Source organism: Callorhinchus milii, unplaced genomic scaffold (assembly GCF_018977255.1).
Source record: "Callorhinchus milii isolate IMCB2004 unplaced genomic scaffold, IMCB_Cmil_1.0 Scaffold5, whole genome shotgun sequence".
Lineage (NCBI taxonomy): Eukaryota > Metazoa > Chordata > Chondrichthyes > Chimaeriformes > Callorhinchidae > Callorhinchus > Callorhinchus milii.
This window is the reverse complement of record NW_024704746.1, coordinates 63,814,322-63,832,751: the sequence shown is the minus strand read 5'-3', so window position 1 is coordinate 63,832,751 and position 18,430 is coordinate 63,814,322. Positions and strand designations below refer to the sequence as shown.

At 41.0% G+C, this 18,430-nt stretch overlaps 1 protein-coding gene across 1 annotated transcript in view; it reads left to right on the top strand.

Moving 5' to 3' along the window:
* The window catches only part of ube2h (ubiquitin-conjugating enzyme E2H (UBC8 homolog, yeast)), a 72,684-nt gene extending 54,765 nt beyond the window's left edge, over nucleotides 1–17,919 (top strand). Inside the window, exons 3-7 of the mRNA XM_007890851.2 lie at nucleotides 4,013–4,087; nucleotides 7,793–7,832; nucleotides 11,079–11,131; nucleotides 13,138–13,266; nucleotides 14,604–17,919. Of these exons, the coding sequence (XP_007889042.1) occupies nucleotides 4,013–4,087; nucleotides 7,793–7,832; nucleotides 11,079–11,131; nucleotides 13,138–13,266; nucleotides 14,604–14,728 (422 nt within the window). The 3' untranslated portion in view covers nucleotides 14,729–17,919. The remainder of the gene's footprint in view (nucleotides 1–4,012; nucleotides 4,088–7,792; nucleotides 7,833–11,078; nucleotides 11,132–13,137; nucleotides 13,267–14,603) is intronic.
* Nucleotides 17,920–18,430: the final 511 nt, after the last annotated feature.

Sequence of the window (18,430 nt, the reverse complement as noted above, 5' to 3'; positions counted from 1 at the left end):
AAATTGACACTCAAGAAATCGTGCATGGAATTCCAGATGTTTGATCGTGATTGAAGTCCTTACTTGCGTTCACTTTTTTTTCCTGAAGCTGGAAAATGATGCAGCAGTAAAGCACCATAAAAATCACTCCATTTGAGGCCAGAAGATGTGAAATGGATGCAAGGCTTCTTTGTGGTGCACATCAAACTAACTTCATCTTTGAGAACACGTCACAGTTTTGCTTTGGAATCTTAAATCCTTGTCTGATGCTCTAACTGGAGATTATTGTAATTAAGCTTCTATTAAACAGCAGACTGCTGTTCCTTGCCATGTTATCTGACAAAGAGAAGTTGGATTGAATTGAAACTAATTAGGTTTTTTTTTCCTGTGACGACACCAGCTATTTTTGAACTGCTTCCACGATAGTAGGGCACTGACGAGATTGTTTTTAAAATGTGCTGCATCTGCTCCCAAGTTGACACTACTGGACAGATGTGAAATTGGAGCATAAAAGGACATGGGTAACTTGTGTGCCGTTTGCTCATACGCCAGTGGTATTGCTGTCGAGTGCAGTGCTGTATGTAGCTGCAGGCACCTGACTGACGTAATGGAAGAAAGATTCTTAAAAAAAAGAGGGTCATGGGAATCGGCAACAGAAGGTCAAACCTGGAAAAGTAGCCCAAAGTGATGATCTGAGTCGTAGTGTTTCTAGAAGTCGGGCAATTCAAAGCCGAATTCATGTTTTTTCTCTCTCTCTCCCAGGAGCTGAAGCAAGTCTGCGCAAGCGCAACTAAAGCGGATGTGAGGAGACACCCCCAAACATAGTGTTTAAATAGTCTCTTAAAAGTTCTAATCTATCGGTTTACCTAAATACACTTTGAGTACTGTTTACGAGCAGAAGTTATAGTGATTCGCTAACGGCTACATTTAGGGCAAATCAATGACTGGCAAAGGCACCTTCCTCCTCAAAGTCTTGATGGGTTCCCGCAAGAATCACTTAGTGATCATATAGCCCAAGCCTACGGTTGTTCTGGGTTTTTCACTGAGCTTGTTTGTCCTGGCTGGGTTACTGCTATTTTATTATTGAGTACAACTCTGTCCAGCACTGCTTACTTTAATGATTTCAATGGGCTATTCTCAAAGTCCTCTGTAAAATGGGGCAACACTGAAAAGAGGAAGGAAGTCATTTGCTGCGTTTTTGTTTTTAGTCAGTCGGATGTCTTAACACATGTGGAAACCTATGACCGTGCTTAAGAATGTCCAAAACAAGCTGAGAATTGTATGCATCCCACCTACACATGGAAATCCCAGAGATTGATTGCTGGAATGGAATGCGAACTCTCTCCCTGGAGGGACGCATCCAATTCCGAAAGTATTAGGTGCAGGTTGGCAAGAGCTGATGCTTAGGGATCCCAGAGTGTGTGTGTGTGTGTTGGGGTAACTGCTGGCGTCTAACCAGCTAAAACACCATAGCTTGCCATTGATATCACTCCCTGCCAAACTTTCCCACTGCTTGTCCAGCTGGATCCACCCTACCCGTTAGAGCTTTGGCTTGCAGGGTTAACAGGAGCTGAGTAAGATGATTCCCTGTACCCAGTGACTAAGCGATATGCAATCTCCCCAGGATTACTTTTAACAGAGTTTTATGATTGAAATTTTTCCTGCAATCTCACCTTTAGCATTTTCAGCAATTTCATATTTTTCTTTAATAACAGGGGTTAATAATGTGCGCTAATACAGCCTGGGATAAACTGACGACCTGATTCTAAATTGTGGCATTGGAAATTTAGGGATCAATTATTTTTGAGTTTATTTTAACTTAACACGGTATCACTAAATTGTAGCTTATTTAAGCTTCTGACATTTAATTTAAATATCAGGCTTCCAAGCTCCAATGAGAATTGGAAATTCTTTGTAGATCCTTCCTGGATTAGCAACAAACTATTTTTGCACTAACTTTCCTACTGTTTCTAATCTGATCTGCTTTGTTCCAAAGAAATATCCAATGAGAAGAAATTAATTGAATGATTCAATGATGACTAGTTTGGGCCTGACTTGTAAAGTGAGAGGTTTAACTTTGCCAGGCGTGGAAAATAGGAAGTTAGTCGAGTTTGCAGTCGCCTATTGTTAGAATCTGCATAATGTTATACTACTGGCAGCCAGTCCTGGCCCTGCTTGGTATGTTTTGTACAAATTTTAAATTTGTGTATTGTTATAGCCTTATAATGTTATAATTTGTCTAATAGTATGTAAATATGTGGTCCCAATGATTGAATATTGTTATACCCAGTGGTGTTGCGCTGAAATCTGGAATCGAGAGATATAGTGACTATTTTTGTAATTCAATTTTGAAGAGAAAACATTAAAAAAAATGTATTTTTTTTTTAAAAAAACTTTTCAGTGAAATTAAAGTAAAATATTTAACTTCTTACGTTTTTTTCTTATCCTTGAAATTGTAAAGAAATTCAGAACAAGTGTTTGCAAGTGTATTAGGGTAGATCCTCTGTTGTTAGTAAAAATTAGTCTAGTCCAACAGTGTATAGTATTAAGCAGACTCGACTAATTTCAATTTGGGTTGACGAGCCTGAGTGCAGAAACGATTTGTGTTGCCGTGTAATGTGATCTCCCTGCGTCCAGCACCAGGGCTACAACAACAGCAACTTTCATTTATATAGCGCCCTTTAATAGGACTCTATTAAAAGTCTACTCAATTTAGATATGCCTATCCAAAGAATCAAATCAGAATCAAATATATTTAACTGTCTGGATGTTGTAGATCTAAAGTAGGCAAGTTCCGTTCCAATTTTAAGATGCTGTAGATTACATAGTAGGCCATTTCCCACTGTTCTGTTCACCCCCATGAGCAGCATGAACAACTAGTGTGGAAATAAAAGATGAAGCGTGTCCCCAAAAGTGCTTTTGTAGATTGCAGGTATTGTTTGCTATACTAAAGGTGCAGAAACGTCCCTGACCCGTGAGTCCTTGTTGGACCAGTAGGTCTAGTTGGGACGTCCTCCCGACATGAAAGGAGCTGTACAAATGTACTGTTGTTGTTTAGAAAGTGGCCCAATGCCTTCTCTTAAATATTACGGATGAAATGTAAACGTTGCTCTTAAAAATGCATGGCCTTGAATGATGTGTTGCGAAGAAGCCCAAAATGTATTCATTGAAAGTGGGAGACGAGGTTTAAGATGATTGGGAATAATCTTGGGACATCATCTGATGCTAATGCGATTTCAGCCACTACGCCTCAAAGCTTTGGAACTCTCTCCCTCCACCATGCCCCCTCTCCTTCCCCTCTTTTAGATCACAACTGAAGACCTTCCTCTTCGACTGTGCTTATGGTCACCTCCTCTGTTCCCCCATCCCCACCGGTTCGGCGTTGGGCTTCCGCCACTGTTAAGCGCTCAGGCGCCACCCCTCGTGAAGGCCGCTGTATAAATGCAAGTTGTTGTTTCAGTAGTGTGTTGCCTCAGCAATTACTTCCATGCAAACTCTAAATCTATGGCATTTTGATTTGTTCAGCCTCTTCACCTCTTTGTGAGTGCACAAAATCGGTTCACGTACACAACTGAGCGCGACAAGCTCTTATTGCAGCAGCAACGCAGATTAGAGGATACCATGCAAGTGATCCCATTCAGGTCTTCTGGGAGAAATGCAATGTGATCTAAGGTTATTTTATCCCAGCTAAGTCTTGGGTCGCATTTCATGATCTGTGCAAGATGTGCCACCGCCTCACTAAAGAGTGAACTGTGACTCAACTGCACCGCCAGCAGGTGGAAGTTGAGGATTGAAAGTAAAAANGACCTTCTCAATCGGTTCTCAAATAACAAGAATGCATCTGCTTGCACTGCATCAGGGAACTGAGAATAGGCAGATTGGTTCTGAACTACTTGGAACTTAACATCCTTTACTGGTTCTCTTAGTTGGTGAGTAAACTCTTGTGTTTTGGAGATGATCTGCTGAAATAAAACCAGTCTGCACATGTCAACATTAATTCAAATGCTAATTTCACTTTTTTTTCTCTCTCTAGCTCCTTACGAAGGTGGTGTGTGGAAAGTTAGAGTGGACCTTCCAGACAAATACCCATTCAAATCTCCTTCCATAGGTTGGTTCTGCTTATTTTCATTATCTTGTGCATTGGTATATCCAAATGGCTAGTGGCTGTGACCTTCTGCAAATGTAATGTCCAGTTTGATTAATAATCCTTGCATTTGATATGGTCCATTACCACATCATCGAGACTTCACAAAGTGCTTCACAGGATATACTGTAAAGTTTAGTGACTATATTTTGTGAGCAACACGCTGCAGCCAATTTGCAAATAGCATTGTCCCATAAACAGCCATGGAGTGAGTGACCAATTTTATTTGGGGGATTTGTTGGCCAGGAATAAAATATATATAATAATAATCCTTGCATTTGATATAGTCCTTTTCACATCTTCAAGACGTCTCAAAGCTCTTCACAGAACACGCTAAAGTGAATTGACTTTATATTTGTGGACGAAACGCGGCAGCCAATTGGTCGAATGTTCTGAATTGTGACTCAACAAACCCTGCAAGATGTGAACACTATTGTTTTATTTCCAAATGGGGTTTACTGAGAAACGTAACATGGTTTGCAGCTGAGACATTGCTCTTCTCTCCCAAAAGGACCATTGCATTAACTCCTGAATTTGCAAACCTCTTCTGGTCTTCTTGTGTATCTTATTTGAGTTATGAATATAATTAACATTTTGATTCCTTAATTCTACGAAAGAATAAACAGAACACCAACATGTTATCAAACTCAATTCTCCTTCATCTGAATTCATTTCCAGCCCTACCCAGTTAGTCTAGATCAGGGTGGTCTAACTGGCTTTAGCTTCAGCTGCAATGAACTAAATAGTCCCATCACAAGGCACATTTGGGGTTTGAGAGTTTGTACTTGTAAGCATTTGGGGAGGACTACTTCACAAATGAGCCGATCGACTTTGTGTGATATAGATCAAGAATTGTATGCTCTACATTGAAATAGAGATTGAACGGTTTAACTGAATGCAAATCGATTCAAATTTTGCCGCATTTGGATTTTGGAAACTACCTAACCATTTAATTTTCTATATTTACTTCAATTATGATGGATAATCAGGAAGGCGGTATGAATAGTCACCAAATTGAAAAGCAAGACTACTATATTATCCTCATTCATTGTCAGATGTACAAGACTTGACATTCATTTGCATTTTTCATTTACGTGCCATGTGGTAAATATTGGGGAAGTTGAAAGAGAAACTAGGGGTAGTGGGGGGAGAACCATGAAGTGGAAAAGGGCCACTTTATCGATGCTTAGCTTGGCCAAACCATATAAGATGAGTTAAAATGAGTTGTAAAGAAAGGAGCTTGAGACCCAGATACTGAATCTATATAAAGGAAAACTGCTTAAATCTGTGATCCAAGCATAGGATGAGATCAAATGAGCCTTGAGACAAAATACCTCCTTGATCCAAATCTCTCTGATCTTGTAACCTCCTCCCCCATTCTGAAACAGGATATTGAAAGCCCACTGGAGCCCAGTTTGGAAATTTCACTGAGATTCTAAGGAAAAACACATTATCTGCATAAACCTAAAATATGTCTGCAGTGTCCTAACATAATTATTTAGAAGTGTTCAAAATAATGTGAAATTACTTACAAATCCAAAATTCATGTGTCTGCATGCACTGACTAAAAGGCTGAAGAGTTTTGAGTATAAAGGCTGAGGCATTTTGTGAGTATCATCACTCCAGTGGTATTGAGCATCGCTCCTGGTGTAACCAGTAGCCCAGTATAAAAGCAGCAATAGTTAGTCTCCTTCATCACAATTTATTGGCTTGTCAAGTGAACTGATGACGATCAGTCAGATGCTGCGGAGTACAAATGTAATGTCAGTCGCGATAGGATTTGTCTGTAAATGCGCAGTGTCTTATAGAACTGCTTTTAAAAAGTTTGAAAACTCATTATTTCGCCAGTTTTAGCTTTGCCATACTGGCCTGTCATTTGGCCAAATGTTTTGCACGGGTTGTAATCTGCGCAGTGGAACCCAATTACTGTCTGGCAAGCCTCCCACTGCATGTCCCGCCAGGATAACTACCCATTAAAGTTTTGGCTTGCAGGGTTAATGGGAGCGGGAAGAATTTGCAGCCCCTTTCAAGTGCTACGAATGGGCCTGTGTGGCTGGGCTGGGCCTGAAGTACTGTGGACCCGTCTGGCTCAAATAATGGATTGCCAAGACTCATTGCAACGAGTTAGCTTCAATCAAGTATTCTATTATCAAGCACGTCACCTCAGAACCAGCTCAGCTCCAAGGACAGCCTGGTTATTTCTCTCTCCCCCACCACCCCAGAGGATTGTCACTAGTTAGTTGAGTGCTAACTAACCACAAAATACCCAGTCAATCCACTTTACAATATATTCTGTGAAGCACTTTGAAACGTCTCAATGATGTGATAAGGCACTATATCAAATGCAATGATTATTATTATTACAAAATTTTAAGTGAATTTGCTTCTTGATCATGACGCGAAAGATTTTTTTTAAGCTAACAAACAGAATGCAAACGTTGACTGGATCAGGGTGTTAAAAGGATGGAGCATGCGGTGTGAGAAATCTGGTTTTCATCAAGGCCCTTGACCACATGAATTCTACTTCCAAAGAGAAAGGAATGTTAATGTTTTTAAGTGTACAAAAATGTTCTTTGAAAATGTCTTTAATGGTTTCTTAACTGGAAATCATCCAAATGGGCCTATTGCACTGTATTATGTGTCAAATGACGCCGTGTGCTGTGCTTTCATCTGGATCCTGATCTGCTTTTGCCCCTTGTGCCTGCATTATTTTGCCTCGTTGCACGATTACAGCACTGCCACCTGCCTCAGAACAGATTCCTCCCTCAGTGCAACTTTGCAGATTAATGAACAGCTGGCAGGGAGTTTATGGCTTTAATTCAGTCCCGAGGTTTTGCTCATGTACGTACACTACTTGAACTTGATTCGGGAAATGACAGCTGAAGAACTTGACATGAATAATAGCTTTAACCACCAACTTATTCTTATCGTATTATATTATAGGTTTGAAAATAATAATTGAATTCCTAATCTTTTTTGTTGACGTTTAAAACATTTGACATGTGACAAAGACTTGTGGGCTTGAGTGTTTCCATGCAGCAGGTAAGTAGGAGTGCAGCCATTAGTTTTATTGCAGTGTGTAAGAAACCCAGGAGACTCCCAAGAGATCCAAGACAGGCCTACATATATACAAGAAAGAATAGTTGTGTATCTCTGTGTGTGCATGTCTATCTTGGCACCTGTGGAGGTGTATGGGTATGCCTTGAAGACAAAGGTCAACTAAGTCAGATTGTCGTCTAGTACAAAAAAATCTGACTAATATTTACTTTCAAATTTGGCTTCCTTATGAGAATTTAACAGTAACCAATACTATTAGACTATGTGTGGACACAGGTGTAGTGGTGAAGCTGCACAGTAACTAGGGATGATTTTATCTTGTGGAATGTGCTTGATCATCTCTCATTCGAAAGAACAGAAGTTAAAAGCCTGAATGAAATCATTCAGAAATTAACTGGACAAACAGTAAACTAGTTGATAATGAGAAAGAGCTGGAAAATGGGATTAATAACTAGATTATTTTGTACCATAGATACCAATAACACAGACTTGGTGGGTCAAATGTCCACCTCATTCTGTGTTAACAATTTCTGCTTCTAAGTGACTTTCAACCTTTTCGATGTTGCTGTTTCTTTGTGAAAGATTTAATGTGGCTGCTATTTTGTTTTTCAGGATTCATGAATAAAATTTTCCATCCGAATATTGATGAAGCGTAAGTAATGATTTGTTTCTATCGCACTAGGTTAGGAAGCAGAAAAGCTCTCTATACCTGATTAGGAAACCTGTTGAGTGAGTGACGTAATTCATACATCGGAAGAGATCTTGGTGAAGCAACATTGATACGTAGATTGAAGTTGGTATTATATTACCAGTGCATCCTGTAACTGGATAAGGTAGCTGATAAGACCTAAACACAGTTTATTACTTAATCTCCCCAACACAACCGAACCACAAACCTACGGGGAAAATATTTTGTACGTCATTCTAAGAAAACAAAATTTAATTAAAAAAAATACAAATTTTGCCCACAATACACGCAATCAATCCACTTTTTACAATATATTCTGTGAAGTGCTTTGGGATGTCTCAACGACGTGATAAGGCGCCATATCAAACACAAGGATTATCATAACAGCACGTCTTGAGGATTTGAAGAAAAATAAAAGCCACAGAATAGAATATTGGACTGCATAAAGACATCGGCAGAAATATCCATGATAGGATGCATTCAGTGAGGGCGGGGAAGGTAATTGGCAGTACTGCAGAGATCAGTACTCAGCTTGGATTTCAGTTTGACAAAAATAATTTATTGAAACGCAAATGTAATTCTGAGCTTATGAAGGCAGTTCACCAGCCTGCAGGTCTCCTGAGGTGACAGTGTTATAGTGGACTCAGTGTACTAGCTAGATCCCATTTGCAGCACTATATATAGTCAATTCACTTTACAGTACATTCCGTGAAGCACTTTGACATGTATTAAAGACGTAATAAGGCACTATATCAAATGCAAGGATTATTATTTTAATTCTGATGGGTATCGCACAATAACAGGGCAATGGGATTTTAAAAAAAAGTGCCAATGCTTAATAAACTGGTGGTTTTTTTTGAACAATTTTAATGGACTGAATGTCCTAATGGAATGAAGATCGATTCAGTTTATGAGGGGTTTTGATAGTCAATAGGGACAATTTGTTTCTACTAGCTGGTGAGTCAGTCACAAGAGGGCATCAATTTAAGATAGTTAGCAAACAAGCAAATGGGGTGGTTAAAAGAGATTTTTTTTTCACGGACAGAGGGATATGGAATGTTTGTCGGGAGTGGTTGTTTCGGCAGAATCCTGACTAGGTTTCAAAAAAGGAACTAGGCCAATATCTAAAGGGCTAAATGCATGGATATAGGAAAAGGGGGAGGTAAATTTCTTTCTTTTCCATTGTGTTAGCAAAACATGCTTCAAAATGCTGTGTCTGATAAGACAAAGCGATTGGCTTTTAATGCCAATTCTTAAACACTGGGATGAGGAGCCAGATGGCACCTGCTAGTTTAGTTTGCTGCACAAGGGTGGGTTCTGTCGGTGACTGGAGGTCTAGTCAGTGTTTTCCTACATGGAAAGTTCAGAATCTTGGCATTGGGTTGTTCGGGTAGGAAGGTGAGACTCGGAGCACAGCTTGAGACGGAGAGACAGCAATTTGCCTCATAACTTCGAGCAGCTGGTTAGTGTAGCACAGATGAGGCAAAATGGCAATTGCCTAATAGGATCATAAAATAGGAACAAAAATAACAAGAAATGGGTATTTTTTTTAATTTTGTAATCTGTCCTTTCACACCTATGAGGGAATTTGATAGAGTAAATAAGGAGGAACTTGTTTCCTCTGGCGGGAGAGCCGGTAACCAGAGGACACAGATTTAAGATAATTGGCAAAAGAATCAGAGAGGGGACGAGGAGAATTTTCTTTTAAAACCCAGGGAGTTGTTACCATCTGGAATGCACCGCCTGAAAGGGTGGTGGAAGCAGATTCGCTAGTAGGTTTCAAAAGGGAACCGGATAAGTACTTGAAAAGGAAAAAATTGCAGAACTATGGGGTATGAACAGGGGAGTTGGACTAGTTGGATATCTCTTTCAAAGAGCTGGCACAGGCACGATGGGCCGAATGGCTTCCTTCTGTGCTGTATGATTCTATGATTACAGTCATTATAGTGATTACAGTAGTTGACGACATTGAAGGTTGCAGTTCTGTCTGCCTGCTGTGGACTCTTTTGTATAACATTATTATAACATGATTTGTCGTTTTCACACGATGATCTTCACTGATGCTGCTTCTATTACGTAACACGGTGGCTGCGTTCTCAGTGTGTCATGTTGACCACAGAACCGGTTATCTATCTGCTCACGACACCCAGTCCCTTTTTTGTAAGCAAAGATTAGCCAAGGCAAGAATATTTTCTGCAATGTTTTCTATTGGCAAACAGACCACGTGAAACAATCGCGTCTCATAAAAGTTTTTCTAAACCCCAGAATGAAATGAAAGCTGTAGTCGGAATAAAACCTAGCGAGGCAAATATTGTCTGATTCTCCATGTCGAGATGAAACAGATCCAGCTTTGGGGAGATGATCAGTACCATTTGGGTTCCTACATACAAGGGATGCGTAAGATTGGAAATCTGGCTAGCTTAGGCATATCACAAAACATGTTTGAGAGAGCTGCCTGCCTTGCAGGGTTTGTGTCTAGCACTGGAGCGCCACAGTCTGTACATTGCTGTACATTTTTTGTAAAGTACATCAGCTTTGAAATGGGTACTGCGGAGATAGACTAAGGGTGAGAGGTTTCAACATAGTGATAATAATAATGAATTGGTCACTTCAATCCACGACTGTTTGTGGGGCACTGCTGTGCGCGATTGGCTGCCACGTTTCGTCCACAAAATATACAGTCGATTCACTTTACAATATATTCTGTGAAGCACTTTGAGATATCTCGAAGCCGTGATAAAGCGCTACATCAAATGCAAGGATCATTATTATTCAGCGCCTTGGGGAGTCCTTCCGACGTGAAAGGCACTTTACAAATGTATTTTTTTGTAGTTGTGTGGAGACTTGAAAAGTCGGGCCTTTTTCTAAAAGTGTGTGGGGTGGGGGAGAGAGAATCTAATCGAGGTTATAAAATTACGAATGGATTTTATAGAGTAAATAAAGATTTTGCTGGTCGGCAAATCAGTAACTAGAGTTCAGAAATTGAGGTTAACATCAGAAGAAGGGGGAGATTAGAATGTTCTTATTTAGAAAGTTATTAAACTGTGGAACTCATTACTACAAGTCACTGAAGACACAGTGCATTTAAAAGGCTAAATAGTCTAGTTCTTTCCTGTAAATTTTCTGGTTCTATGTAACTAGCTTTAAATTAGTAGCTAATTAATATTAGATAATTTATATTTTGTAACCAATTTTTATTTCTAATTGCAGGTCAGGAACTGTGTGTCTAGATGTAATTAACCAAACGTGGACAGCTCTTTACGGTGAGTTCTTATGTCTTTTTCAAGTTAACATTTGTTCCTTCACACCTGGAGGTAAGATCTGTCCACTACAAACCCATTTTAGGACCAACAACAAATTACATTCGTACAGCTATTTCACGTCGGGAGGGCGTCCCAAGCTGCTGGACAGTCAGGAGCTTGGACCCGAGCTGGGGCTTGGGATTCGAGGGGTGGAGGGCAGGGAGGGTGGGGGTTGGAGGGTGATCAAAGGTGCGGTCGACGAGGAGAGTCTTGAGACGGGCCTTGAAGGAGGCAAGGGTGGAACAAACCACGGCTGTATGTTGATTGAGATTGGCTCATTCATACCGTGACAGCATGAGCAGAGCATGACTGGGGCTGCAACAGTGTCAAGTGAATGCTTCCCGTGCGTCCTATCCTGTTACGGTACCATGTGTGACAAAGGGAAAGCTAAAAGGAATGGCTGACGGACAGGACTGTACAGCCCTCAACTGATATCGGCGAGAAACGACTTGCAAACCGGGAAGGGATTATTCAGTGTCAGAAAGCGATTGTTGTTTTCACACAATGATCTTCACTGATGCCGCTTGCGTTGTGTAACACGGTGGCTGTGGTCTTTGTTTCTATGGCACGTTTTTATGGATTGTTCGGGCTCAATCCGGGCTTTAAAATGTTCTCAAAGGAAAACAGACGATGAGTTTGTGCTCATTGGAGCTGTCGATCTTTTTAACAGAAGAATTGCTATTCATATGGATTATAATTTTAATTTCCTGATAATGCTGAACTACTGTGGTCAATATGAAGGGCATTTTGATGATCATAGATCTGGACAGACTCGTTTGATTGAGGATTTACTGTAAAATGTAGGGATTGCATACAGTTCAGAAAAACAGCATAACTTAATTTAACGCAGTGATCATTTGTGATGTTGAATGTTGTGTTTTATAACATAGGGTGGAGGTTTTCTAGGGAGAGGGATGTTTCAACCATGAAAATGACTCGAGCAGCTCACGTGGAATAGCCCTAGCTTTAATCTAGGTAACCCAGAAAAGTTGCCCTTCTACATGAAGCACTTGGCAGTTCTTAGTAACCCAGGAATCCTGTTTCTCTGAAGATGATCCCTCGGTTGGGCTGTGGTCCTGGCTGGAACTGGCCTGAACGCATTTTAATTGAGCCTCTTTTCAAAAGGCCTTTCAAATTGCTAAAGAAAGGCAGCTTTGTGTTCTGATCGGCAAACTATAAGAAGCCAAGTCTGTGAAACCTGCCAGTGCTGGCCTGTTGTTCAGAACAGTTTTGTAACACATGGAATCCACCACTACTTCCCGAAGTTTTTGACCTTTGCCTACATTCTTTGAATTACAAGTCTAACTGTCAGTCTGCGGTGATCATCTTACACCAATGCAGTGAAGTGTTTTATACTTATCCAGGACACCTGTCGTGTCAAAAGAACTGAATCCTGTTGTAGGAAAACACTATTGTTCGAACTGTAGACCTGCATTCATTAATCCTGGCATTCACTCCTGGCCAATTATTGACTCTAAATCAATAATCAAAAATGGTCTACGTTTACTCTTTAAGTCGCTGTCGTACAATACTCGTTCAGTTGGAACCGTCTGCCTGTGAGGGTGTTGGAGATGGCTTCACATCCAAGTCTTGCTTTCCTGTAGAATCAACACAGCCCCAGGGAGCCGCTGGATTTACAAGGATCAATTGCGAACCTTTCCCTGAGTGTAGCTTTGTCAAGGCTGCCAGAATTTACTATGTGAAATAGGAGACTTGATTAAAACACATACCAACCAGAATATAAGGCACACTTTGATTTTGCCTTTAATCTCCTGTTCAGCTCAGACAGTTATAAAATTAGAAACTGAGGGTTTCAGAAGTCTCACATTGGGCCAGTTATAGAATCTAAAGCTTGCAGAAAGTCACAGTAATACAGGGCGTCTCCGCTATGTGTTTCACCATAGCGTGAATTCACTTGTATTGGCTGCACTGTGGGAGTAACGCTAATCTTGTGTGTTTGTATGCAGATCTCACCAACATATTCGAGTCTTTCTTGCCCCAGCTGCTGGCCTACCCAAACCCAATCGACCCCCTGAATGGTGACGCTGCAGCCATGTATCTCCATCGACCAGAGGAATACAAACAGAAAATAAAAGGTGCTTGACGGAACCAAAAGCGCTTTGGGATGTCTTCCCGACGTGAAAGGCGCTATACAAATATAATATTGTATTGTAAAAGTGTTTTGCATGTTTCAGTAACGATGCAGCCTAGAAACAAGCTTTATTAAATCAACTCTAATCTAGTAGTGCATTATAGGTCAACGTTCCATTGAAGTGATCATACTTTTATCTGTCATCTGAATTCCAAGATGTGTAAGCATCTGGTACTTGATAGAAGAAATACAAATGAAGCTCATGCTCTGTTCAGTTCTTTGCTGGAGGCTGATGTGCATGTACAATGTGTAACTGAGGTTTATTTCAAATGTATATTAATAGACTATGTCCTGCGTTAGTTATGATTATCCAAAATAGTTGTGTAATGATGGTCCAAAATGAAGTGATAAGGTATTTGATAGGGTAGCCACAGAGAAACTATTTCCTCTAGTGGGAGAAATCCAGAACACGGAGGCATCATCTTAAAATTTAGGAGTGAAATCAGGAATTTTTACAGACAAAAGATAGTGGAAATCTGGAACCCTCTCCCCCAAAACACTAGATACTGGATCCATTAAAATTTTCAAGACTGAAGTGGATAGATATTGTTAGGTCAGGGCATCAAGGGATATGAGGCAAAGGCGGGTAACAACAGCAACAACTTGGATTTATATAGCGTCCTCCACGCTGGGCGGCATCACAGAGCGCTTCACAGTGATGGATCCTGGGGCTGAGCCGGGGGAGGGGGAGGAAGGTGACCAAAGGCACGGTCGAAAAGAAAGGTCTTCAGCCGAGACCTGAAAATAGGAAGAGAGGGGGCGAGGCGAAGGGAGTGAGGAAGAGAGTTCCAGAGCTACGGGGAATAGTGGCTGAAAGCACGGCTGCTGAGGGTGGAGCGGAGGACTCCGGGGAAGAGGAGGAGGTCAGACCCGGAGGAACGAAGGCAACGGGCACTATTGTGAGGAGAGAGGAGAGAGGAGGTCAGAGAGGTAGGGGGGTGCAGAGGAGTGGAGGGATTTGAAGACAAGGGTGAGGATCTTGAAGTCGATCCTCTCTGGGACAGACAGCCAGTGCAGTCTGGCAAGGACTGGGGTAATCGGGGAGCGGAGTTTGGTGCGGGTAAGAATGCGGGCGGCAGAGTTTTGTATTGGAGTTGAGGTACAGATCAGTCACAGTCTAATAGAATGGTGAAACAGGTTTGAGGGGCTGAATGGCCTACTCCTGTTCCTATGTTCCTTCCTAAAAACTGCTGCCCTCCCCAACTCCTGAACTTTCTGCATTCACTTGGTGTCTCTGCTCCATTCTTACCGCTATTTTTTTTTTCCTTTCCTCCTTCATAGAATACATCCAGAAATACGCAACAGAGGAGGCACTAAAGGAACAAGAGGAGGGTGCCGGTGAAAGTTCATCAGAAAGCTCCATGTCTGATTTCTCCGAGGATGAGGCTCAGGATATGGAATTATAGTAGCTTATCACCCTCTTTCAGAGAGACTATATTATTTCCTAACCATTGAAAGCAGACTATAATATTCATATTTAAAAAAAGCAAGTTTTTTTTATTACTAAAACCAGGTTTTTATGGATAGCATTGGTATTTTATCACCCTAGATTTCTTGGTCATTTCTCAACCTGAGGTGCATCTTATCCCACATTCCACTGTAGCTGTGTGGCTCAAAATGCATGTTATCACATAACCTTGGTATACCTACCTAACTCTTACATGTTGAACCCAAACGGAAAAAGACGGAGGGAGAGGAAAAAGAACGCACCATTTTGCAGAGCAGTGATTTCAACTGGCAAAAAAAAAAGTTTATTGTTGAGAGGAAACCAGTAAAAGTTTGAGTAAAATCGAAGCACAACGAAAGGTTATTAGGCAGAAGAAAACTATACACATTATTTGCTCTGCATGTTTTTTTTTTGTTTTGTTTTTTCTCCTCGTGAATAAAAATGGACGTACAGGTTCTACATCCCCTTTTTATTGTGGCATGGTATGGAAGAATACAACCTGTTTAGGACTTTGGTTCTTACTCAGATATTAAAAATCCTAGTGTTTGTGGCTTAAAACTGAAGGATAGTGTTAAGTAATTACTAGGTAGTGGTGATCTTGATTATTCTAATTAGCACGTTGTATTATTGGGGGAATACTGCAGGCACCCTATCTTGCTATATAGACTTACCTTTTTTTTAAATAGCCTATTACTATGTGCTGACTTATACCTGTTTGACTTATTTAGGGTAGCTAGTATGCTCGCTGGTGATTTCAAAATAAAAATGTATATTTTCATTGTTACAATAGTCGATTGGAATTGATTGGAATCTCTTTTTTTTCTGTGGTGGGATTGGATTCTGTGGCTTTGATTGTGATAAACGCAGTTATAAAAAGAGCAAAATTGGATTCTTCCTTCTCCCAACAAAATGATGACCATTTAATCGTAATTGATGCTGTACTGTAGCTGTCAGGGTCAAAGACTGTTTTGAATGTCTCCGCAGGCCATAAGATTGCCACAGTCACTATCCGATTGCTTTATTTTCTCTAGAAACTTTTACGATGATTCCTGCTTTTTTTTTTTTACCCCACCCCCCCTCTTCCATTGCATTTTTTTTTACCTTCCGCATTTCAAAAAAAAAAAACCTCTCTTTAGGAATTGCCATCGAATACCAAAATACAAGCAACAGTCAAGTCAGTATAATCTCCTCTGCATGTCCTTGTTACCCTGGGGTAGGACTGTACATAAGCCCTGGTCAAAGGACAGAACACATATTACCAGGCTTCCATTGGTGCTATTCCGAACCAACAGAAGGTGCATGGGAGTGCTCTAAGCGCGACATTCTCACCCCATACACACATGCTTAAGAACTCGGAAGATGCAAAACTTTTTGAGGGCTGGGGAAGTGATCTGAGGGGAATTTTTGTTTCCTTCTGGCGAGCGATATGTTAGTGCTGAGAAAATGGAACACTTTTGCTTTTCAGAGATTCAAGATCAGCATCAAGCACTCTTGGGTCAGGTGTAGCACAGATAGGTGCAGGACAAGGCTTCCTTTACTCTCCCCCAACAGGCTGAACCCCTACTGAAGCACCGTAATGTTCTGCACATCAGCCTCCGGTGAGATAGCAATCAATGCCAAAACGAGGACAGTTTTATAGTGCGATCGCACATTCGTTGGGAGAATGTTTGAGCGGACAGCTCACACTCATTACACATGGGGCCCTTGGATCCTGAGATGGGGAGGCTTTAAACTTGGACTGAGTTTGGATGCAGATAGTGATGGAAGAAAATATAAATTTTAATGTAATAATCTAATTTTGTGAGAGCCGTCAATAAATACTTCCTTTAGATTGTCTTAAGAATTGGCAATACCATGGTTCAGTGGTTATTCAGATGAAATGTAAGTACAGAACTGTGTCAGCGGCTCTCAGTGCTCTAGAGGTTGAATGTTCAGGGATTATTACGTGGGAGTCTTGGCAATTGGAATATTTTTCTTGTCAGTGACCGGAGCTAACGGAGGATCTTTTACACGTGTGAAGGTGGAGCTGGGCTTTGTGAGTTTTGTTTTCAGTACCTTTAGTTGTGCTCGTGCTGCCTAAACTAAAATGCATGCCTGATTCTTGGCGTCGTTGCACCTCGAACTGACATTGTGATTGCCAGGACTCATTGTGTACTGTATATCTCGTCTTAGACATGAGCCACTCCGTTCAGTGGAGCGGTTGTGCAAGTAATCAGCATTGCAAGCAACAATCTGCATTTATGCTGCAAACTGTAGAGAACAAATGTTCTAATGTTACAATCTTCTAATGTTACATCACTATTTTTTTCTCCCCAGGAGATTGCTGATGAGAGGGGAGGGAGAAAGTGTCGGATTGTGGGTAGTTATGGATGCATTTTTCAGAAAGCTAGACTTTCCCATAGACTTGCTGCAGTTGGTAGTTCTCTACTGAATAGAGGTGAGCTCACCTTTTCTTAGGATACCTTGAGTGGACGCAGAACAATAGCCCCAAGTTGGCTAACAACTATACATCTGCATGAAACACATCTATACCTACAAATTGGGATTGATGTCATTTTTTTTCATTGTGAAAAGACTTTGGGTTGGTGAACGCACTAGCCAGTGTAGACACAAGCCAAGGATCCCAAAGGTCTCTAGCTCGATTGAGAGAGCAGTGAGGCTGTTAGTGTTGGCTTCAACGCAACAAGGCTAGGGAGAGGGTGAAAATCACACAGGATTGCAATCCTAATGTACAGTGGGTTTTTTTCCCCCTTTCCCCCCCCGAAAAAAAAATCGCTGGATTTAATGTGAGGACAGATTGGGTTTTGGTGACTGCCCCCCCCCCCCAATCTTAATAGCCTTCCAACTCTCATGGATGAGGCTCACGCGTCAACTATGACCATTTGGGGTGAGGTATTGGAGGCAGTCTATGGTATAGCAGTCCCAAGTTCATATCTGCAGGAAGTGGGGGAAAGTTTGGGGAACAGGTCAATGCAAATCCAAATGAGCTGTGAAGGTTGAGTGCCAATAAGGGCAACGTGATGTCAATTAAGAATACCGTGATGTCATAACTCATGTGGTGTCGTGCACAGGTATTGAAAGTGCCTGTATAAATGGTGTTTAAACATTTTTTTAAAAAATATATAAAGTTGATGTGAAAATCTTGCAGTATTCGGATTGAATGTTAATGTTCGACTAAATTATTGTTGTTCGATGCACCCCAGTATTTTCAACAACAAAAAAAGTCGCTGTGTACATACATGACTGAATAGACTGAATGCATCCACTCAGTTAATCGATGCCGGTTTTGTACATGTACTTTGCATCAGATGTCGCTAACAGTGACACTTACTTAGAAGCCTGAGGTGGGACCTGATCTGTGAACCCATCACACGTGATAAGCCCAGGGTATAACTGTTACTAAAGAGGACATTTTAGTTCTGAAATGCATTTGGTTTGTGTTCTGTATCCATGTGTGAGTTATGTTGAACTTGGATAATTGGTGCTTTTGCCAATCACTGCGATCAGTATTTCAGGCGTGTGTTTAAAAAGCAAGTTTCCCGGAAGCCACTCCACCCTGGGCATCGAGTGCTTGGGTTTCACCAAAAGAAGCTCATTGTTTTCTCAGAAGTCGGGCAAATCGAGAGTATAAACTGGCAATCTCGGCAGACTGTTTGAGACT